The sequence below is a fragment of the Microcaecilia unicolor genome, chromosome 6 (assembly GCF_901765095.1).
Source record: "Microcaecilia unicolor chromosome 6, aMicUni1.1, whole genome shotgun sequence".
NCBI lineage: Eukaryota > Metazoa > Chordata > Amphibia > Gymnophiona > Siphonopidae > Microcaecilia > Microcaecilia unicolor.
The window spans coordinates 341,947,524-341,954,719 of record NC_044036.1 but is presented as its reverse complement, the minus strand read 5'-3'; the positions used below and the strand labels follow the sequence as shown (position 1 = coordinate 341,954,719).

Below are 7,196 nucleotides of genomic sequence, written 5' to 3'. Positions count from 1 at the left end.
ATAGTTAACAATAAAATTTCTTTTACAGAGATAGAACATTATCAAAAGGAAAAAAGAAAGGCCGTAAAGTTATTAGTATCTTAGCCCACTAGGGCCGCTTAGAAGGCTAGTCCCCAACAATAAAACAATTCAGATGAATTTTGGACTAGCACACAGTAATTAGGCAAAAAAAAAGACACTAATCTTTCAACAGTACCTTTCTATAAAATTGTAGAACCTGAGAGAGGCATTTAGTATTCAGTGCAAGTGGGAACATTAATTCGATTAAGAAATGGCGAAACACTCAGAATTTTTTTGGTTTCAAGATCTTCCGGTGCTTCAGAGGATGCCACAGGAACGAAAACTCCTTGGAAATGCCACCGCAGTGCGTCTGGCCCGGGTGTGGTGCTGAATGGACAGCTCCCAATGTTTGCTGGATTATAGGGGCTAGAAGCACGAGACTTGCGTATGTTTGCCTATGTGTAATGTTCGTCTACATCCACCCTTGGACTTGCACATTGCTTCTTACTGGTGCAAATGTGTCGGTTATTTTAGTATGAAGGAGTGGCCAGAAAACTAGACTAACAATAAATACGAGAAAGCACGTATCACCTACAGAGAAGCATGCAATCACAGAAAAGGAAAATTCAAAACCTCAAGAAACCTTAAGTGTCATGAAGGGAACAGTTGACCATTTCGGCCAGCTTGCACTAAATTATTAATGGCTGGTCACAAAACTTGACAGAAGAGCAGCAGATTCGCAACCGTTCTTGTAGTCTTTTGTCCACCTTGGTAAATAAAGGCAAGGTTTGCAGGCTCAGGGCCTTGGTTGCATTAGTTACTTTTTGTCCATAGGAAGTCTCTTCTCTCTTAGCACAGTATTGTTTCATATTAAAGCAAAGTCAGAATATACGTGTAAACCGCACCTCGGAAAAGGTATATCATAGCAAAAGGATACAGTCAGAGTCGCTTCCAATGGAAAACTTCACCTAATATTTTTTCTCATTTCTCTGACATATACTTCAGTATTTATTGTCTCTTTTTTTTTTTCAAAAATATATTTCTTTCCCCTAAAGGGTAATGGCTATTTCATCATTACAAAATAAAATAGGAAGATTTCGTGTTTGCCCATGCTCTATAACTAATACTGTAAAAAGCAAATGGTCTTTTTTCCCCCCAAAGTTAATCTTTGAAGCTGCCAGTGTGTGATTCAACTTTAGGCTCAAGCCATCCATAGAGAACAATGTTTAGTACAAAATAACCATTATCTGCCAAAAGACAACGTTGCTTTTAACCAACTGCATATAAAGACATTTATTGTAATAATATATATGCGTGTGTGTATTTAAAAAGTATGCAAATGAAGACAAATGTGCTGACTGAAGATTTGCACCAGCCCAAGGCACTCAGGCTTTAAAACTAAGTTGGCAATTACTGAAATAAAACCTTCAGGCTTCTTGTCCAAAGAGCCAATTCATTCCTTCTCACCTCATAAAGTGCTCTGTCTCTTCCATTCTGTTCTTCAGGTTATGCCCGAGACACACTTAGCCCAAGTTCCTACACAGAAAAGTGATTTCTTTATGGCAATACAAGTGACTGTATTATTGAGGGTCTTTTTTTTTGTTTTGTTCTGAACGAAAGGAAAAGAAACGGGTCCTTGGCTCATCCCCGTTCAGAGGGAGAGGAAAGGTTAAATCATGATAATCGCTTAAGCTCGTAAAGAAAGAGTAACCCCCTTATCCCCAGAGTTTGTTCTTAGTTGATCTGACGGCAGGCTTCAAATGTCCATTTCGTGGCCCCTCCAAATATCTCAATGCTGGTCTCAGACCAGGCTATGACATTCCCAGTCAGAGCCTTACTGCTGCACGTGGCCAGGCTGTAGACCTCCCCTGGGGTGAGCTTCTTGTCCCACATGTTGAAATGAGCAAGTTCGCCAACAAAAGCTTGCGTGGCATCAAATCCACCTCCCAGCGTGTCCTTTACAGAAAGGTGAAAACAAGCAAGAAAAGACATTGTCATAAATATCTGATTGAAAGAAGGAGGACGTTTGATGGGAGGGTCAGAACTCTGGTTCATTTACATTTTTGTTTTCTTTTTTACATAACCCTAATTTCAGGGACACCCCACCCCTCACCTATCCACACCCATCCTGTTAGAATATCAATGATATGCTTTGATGTCCCCATGCATACCTCCTACCCACCCCCATCCTCCCACCCTGTCAGACTGTCATAGTAATGCTTGAATGTCTTCACTTATATACACTGTCAGCTAGCACATTTGCTTATTTCCGATCTGAGGAAGAAGGGCAACCTTCGAAAGCTAATCAAGAAATGTATTAAGTTATGTCCAATAAAAAAGGTATCATCTTATTTTCTTTTCCATGTTTTATTTTGTTTGATTTCTATAGATTCTACATGGAATGTTGCTATTCCACTAGCAACATTCCATGTAGAAGTCGGCCCTTGTAGATCACCAACGTGGCCGCGCAGGCTTCTGCTTCTGTGAGTCTGACGTCCTGCACATACGTGCAGGACGTCAGACTCACAGAAACAGAAGCCTGCGCAGCCTTCTACATGGAATGTTGCTAGTGGAATAGCAACATTCCATGCAGAATCTCCAATAGTAGCAACACTCCATGTAGAATCTCCAATAGTAGCAACATTCCATGTAGAATCTCCAATGGTATCTATTTTACTGTCATAGTAATGCTTGAATGTTTTCACTTATATACACTGTCAGCTAGCACATTTGCTTATTTCCCATCTGAGGAAGAAGGGCAACCTTCGAAAGCTAATCAAGAAATGTATTAAGTTATGTCCAATAAAAAAAGGTATCATCTTATTTTCTTTTCCATGTTTTATTTTGTTTGATTTCTATTGATAACCTTAAGAGTGGACTAACACGGCTACCACACTCCTCTACTTAGGGACAAATGATCAACTGAAGATTACTGCCAAAGATTCTGAGGTGCTGAACTGCTGCACGAGCATGAAAATGTGAATATACCCAGGTTGGTTAGAGGAAAGCGCTAGTGATAGCCGACTTTGGAAAACAATTCCGTTCAGCTATGATCTAGGTTCCCTAAAAAAAAAAAAAAAAAAAGGAAAATGTAATCAACAAGTACAGTTCAGACTTTAGAGGGACCCAGGTCTGAATTGTAAGACTTGGCAGTCTGCCCCCCCCCCTCCAAGATAAACCTCCTTCTGCTTCACTTTATTTATTAATTACTTTGCACAGCGCAGCCTTCCCAACCATGAAGATTTTGTGTAGCTTTTAAGGTTTCTAGGCGGTTAACACTACCAGAAGCCTAGGTACCATTTTTCCAAAATGATTAGGGGATGCCAAACACAATACAAAGTACCCCTCCGTGGACACAGTGAAGGGTACTGGGGTTATCAGTCACAGCTGGCTCCCATGATGGAGAAACCCGTATTTCTCTCCCTGGCATTCCTGTCTCTTTCTTTCTCCCCCCTGAGAATTCAGCAATGGAATATCCTCTCGCTAGGTTTTGTCCTAAGATAAGAGTTTCCATGTTTTTAAATCTTTGACCTCCTATTTATTACAATTTCCATTTCAAGACTTCCCAACCCTGTTCTGATAACCCCCACAGCCAGACATGCTGTGAAGATATCCACAAGCACAGCATGAGATAAATTTGCATTCATTGTATGAAAATCTAGTCCTGCATATTTTATTGTGAGTAACCTGAAAACTCAACGGGCTCTGGGAATAGGTTTGAGAAGCCCCTGCTCTACAGAACTGCCTGGGTATGTGCCAGGACTCAGTTTTCCCCAGCTCTCGCCATTTCGGTCTGATCTTTGTATTGCAGAAGGCGTTTTGCTCCACCGAGCAATTCCCAGACTTCCCCATCAGAGCACAGTAATTTGAGCTCTCCATACCTTTCCCCAGATTCTTCAGCACCTCCTAACCCTGCCATTGCTAAATTTCTAATGTACTTTACCTGTTCCTGACCTAGGACAAGAACACCTTGAGGTTTGATTGGGTGATACGGTGCTAGGTTCTCTCCATTCCCTCTAAGCACGCCATCTTGATAAGCCTCCCAGACTCCATCCCTAGTCGTCCAAGTAATGCAGATATGATGCCATTTACCATCGTTAATCACAAAGGGTAATTTAGCTACCTGGAAAAAAAAAAGGTAAAGAGGTTTATTTCAAAACAAAGAGACAAATAATCAAAACAGAACCGGGATTAAGGGTGGCATCATTCAGAAATATTCAGGAACAACCCATTCTCCCGAGTCGGGCAATCCTGGAACTACTAGATGGCACAAGAAGTAACTGCAGCAGGCCCTTGTTTTAGTTTTGATAAGATAGGCAGAATGATTTGAGGGATAATTTTTGGAAATCTTGCCAGGTAGAAAAAGAATGCATGGAACCGGACTTCCCAAAGCTGCCCTGGGGACCAGGTGTAGAGTTTACAGGATCTAATTTGCATATGCTGAGCCTCCAGGTTTACCCAATGCATGCTAATAGTGGAGATCTGGAAAACTCCGTTGGAGCTGGGATTCCCGGGACAGGTCTGGAAAGCTTGGCATAGAAAGAAAGACGAAAGAGCGGTCATAGACAACAAAGACCCAAACAGGTAATTGCAGGACAGTGGAAGGGATACAATTTCGATTCCTTAGTTTAAGAAGCATGAGGGTAGTTGGAATAATAGGGATGCCTTCGATTGGTGTGTAAGGGAAACCTGAACCCTCAGCAGCAGCGACCATGAGGCGTGAAGTCTGTTTGGCATACCTACCTTATCATTGATAAGAATCTCCATTGGGTTGTTGCTCCATTCTATCAGGACCAGCTCATTGGCTTGTCCGGGCACTGCATAGGAGAAGGGGGTGCCGACTCCAGGAGAGGCGCTGGATTTTAGCCACATGCAGACTGTGAAAGCGTACATCTCAGGCAAGCTTTTCTTGAGCTTGGCATACAAGTAATTTGTCCTCAACGGAAAGGCTAGCTGGAATTTATCGGTGGCTTTGATGTCTTTTTGACCTAAGCAACAAAAAAAAATGCGGTTTTAATTACTCAGAAGTTTTGTATGGGAAAATATTTTTACAGAAGTCCAACATCCCTTTCCTCAGTGACCACCCAGAACCCCCCGAAGAGATTTAGAAAAGATATGAAGTTCGAGTTTAACTATTTGCTTCAGAACTCCCTACTCTCCCTTAATAAGGTGAATTGATTTATTGCCCCCCACCCCCCAATCACCAATCATTTCCTCCTTCCCTTTCTTCCCCAGTTCAGCGGCTGTAATTTTCGCTGCTAACCTGTAGATGGCGATACTGCGCTCATTCACCTCTACCCCAGCATTTTAAAATATAATCCCAGTCACATGCATTGGGCTATGGGAATAATTTTCTTCTCTTAACCTTGTTTGATTTTTCTGCTGTGTAAAGTGGACAGTTACAAATACCAATCAATGTTCCGGAGCTTTGACTGGGGACAGTTGCACAGTGTGCTGAAGTTTGGGGATCAGAAAGTGCTTACAAATCAGAAAATTCCCCCGCTAGGTCATTTAGAGGATAAAACTGCGGAAGTCTGGTGAAATTCACAGCTTTAAACTTTTTAAATAAGCTGGAGGGGTCTCCCTGTGTTTTTCTCTCCTATTTAAGCTCCCACTGCCGGTAAGAAGCAGGAACCAGTGATCAGAAGAGTCTTGCGATGCTTTACCACTAACTCACTTTCAACCTTCTCTGTAAAAACCTAATCTCTTTCCCCATCAGCAGGGGCTACAGTAATATTTTCCTTTCAATTATTTTAAATAACCTGAAATTATCAGACTTTTAAAAGTCTAACGTTCATAGAAATAATAATAAAAACCCTGCAAAATGAAATGGGAACGGATCGTATTCTCAAGGAGAAAAGAATTTCCTTCTGAGTTTGCCCAGTGTCTTCCAGTTGTTCTCTTTTACCTTTCTCCAGGTCTGTGATCCTTTGGTGGAGAGAGGTTAATGTGCTTTCTATTTTGTTTCTTTGCTCGGTTTCATTCTTCGGATTTTTCCCCTCTTCCAGGCTGTTCACTCTAGACAAGACTTGTTTCTCTAAATCTTCTATCTTATTCTGCAGGAGCTCTTTCAGATTAGTCGTCTGCACGGAAGAGTTGCCCCGACTGAACTGCTGCGTGGGGAGAAGAGAGAAGGCGCTTTGTTAGTACATAATGAACTCCGCAATGCTATTTACTGCACCAACCCTATCGCTACTTTGGCAGCTAAACCGGATCCTACACGGAGTGTCAAGGACCAGGACGCGCTTCTTCTGTAGGTTTAACTTCCGAAAAGCAAGATTTGTAATGTGCAAATACTACCTAGATCTCTCTATCAGTTGTTAGATTTCTAAACCATTGAATGTCCGCTCACCTCAAGGTTTTCCAGCCTGTTCTTAAGGGACTGTAAGGTTTGCCCCAGCTGGCTCAGGGTCTCTGCGGCAGGTACCCTGGACAGCTCCCCCGCGCTGCTTTTGGACGCCGGCGTCTCCTTCTTCCCTCCCTGTCCCACGGCTTTTGCCTCGTTGGGGCCAGGCTCCAGCGAGCTTTGGCTCTCGCATCTGCCCAACTTGCTGGTCAGTTCCCTGATGGTTTCTTTTTGGTTCATAATGGTCTCCTTCTGCTGCAACACAGTTTCTCTCAGCTGCAGAACGGTGGTCTTCAAGTCCTCGGTTGGACCGCTGCTCTGCATGGAGGACGTACACATGTCCGTATCCACCGGGACCGAGGTGCAGATAAATCGAGTCTGGCCGAAATTCTGGGCAGATCCATGAAGAAAGAAGAAGGAGAGCAGCAAGGACCTCCACGGAACTCCTGGGGTCATGGCTGGAGGGGAATCTGGGCTGCAAGGAGCTGCTCTCTCTGATCTGCTGCGGTGGCAGCCCTTTATATGAGCACAGGAGGCTGCAACACACGTCAGCCGGGGCTGGAAGCCCATGTAATTGGCTTGTGACCACCCCGGCAGGTCTTAAGGAAGCGCCACAGCCATGATTGTCTTGGAGAAATATCATTCCTAGCTATATTTTGCACTGATATTTGACCATTTCGGTGTCTTTTCCTGGTCAAAGCTAGTTGCAATTATTTCATTGCGATTGTGAAAAGGATCCTTCCCACTGCATTTAAAGAAGGACTCCGAACCCCCCCTTAAGGACCAGAATATTTCAGTAGTAAAGTGAATGTGTCTAGTCCCTGAAGGTGTCAAGGACAATGAACTTTAC

The 7,196-nt window shown here is 43.0% G+C and overlaps 1 protein-coding gene across 1 annotated transcript; it reads right to left on the bottom strand.

Annotated features, from left to right (window-relative positions):
• Window positions 1-1,734: 1,734 nt before the first annotated feature.
• NPTX1 (neuronal pentraxin 1) lies at window positions 1,735-6,802 on the bottom strand. The gene is made up of 5 exons (XM_030207323.1): window positions 6,353-6,802; window positions 5,909-6,113; window positions 4,744-4,988; window positions 3,944-4,123; window positions 1,735-1,956 (listed from the first exon to the last, which is right to left on the bottom strand). Exons 1-5 carry the CDS (start codon window positions 6,800-6,802, stop codon window positions 1,735-1,737), a joined length of 1,302 nt encoding a protein of 433 aa, XP_030063183.1.
• Window positions 6,803-7,196: the final 394 nt, after the last annotated feature.

Excerpts from the sequence above, each read along its gene's own strand:
- NPTX1 (XM_030207323.1), bottom strand. The coding sequence starts at position 6,802 with ATGACCCCAGGAGTTCCGTGGAGGTCCTTGCTGCTCTCCTTCTTCTTT. Across the intron at positions 4,989-5,908 it reads GATCACAGACCTGGAGAAAG|GTCAAAAAGACATCAAAGCC; the intron begins GTAAAAGAGAAC and ends TTTGTTGCTTAG. Across the intron at positions 4,124-4,743 it reads AGATTCTTATCAATGATAAG|GTAGCTAAATTACCCTTTGT; the intron begins GTAGGTATGCCA and ends TTTTTTTTCCAG.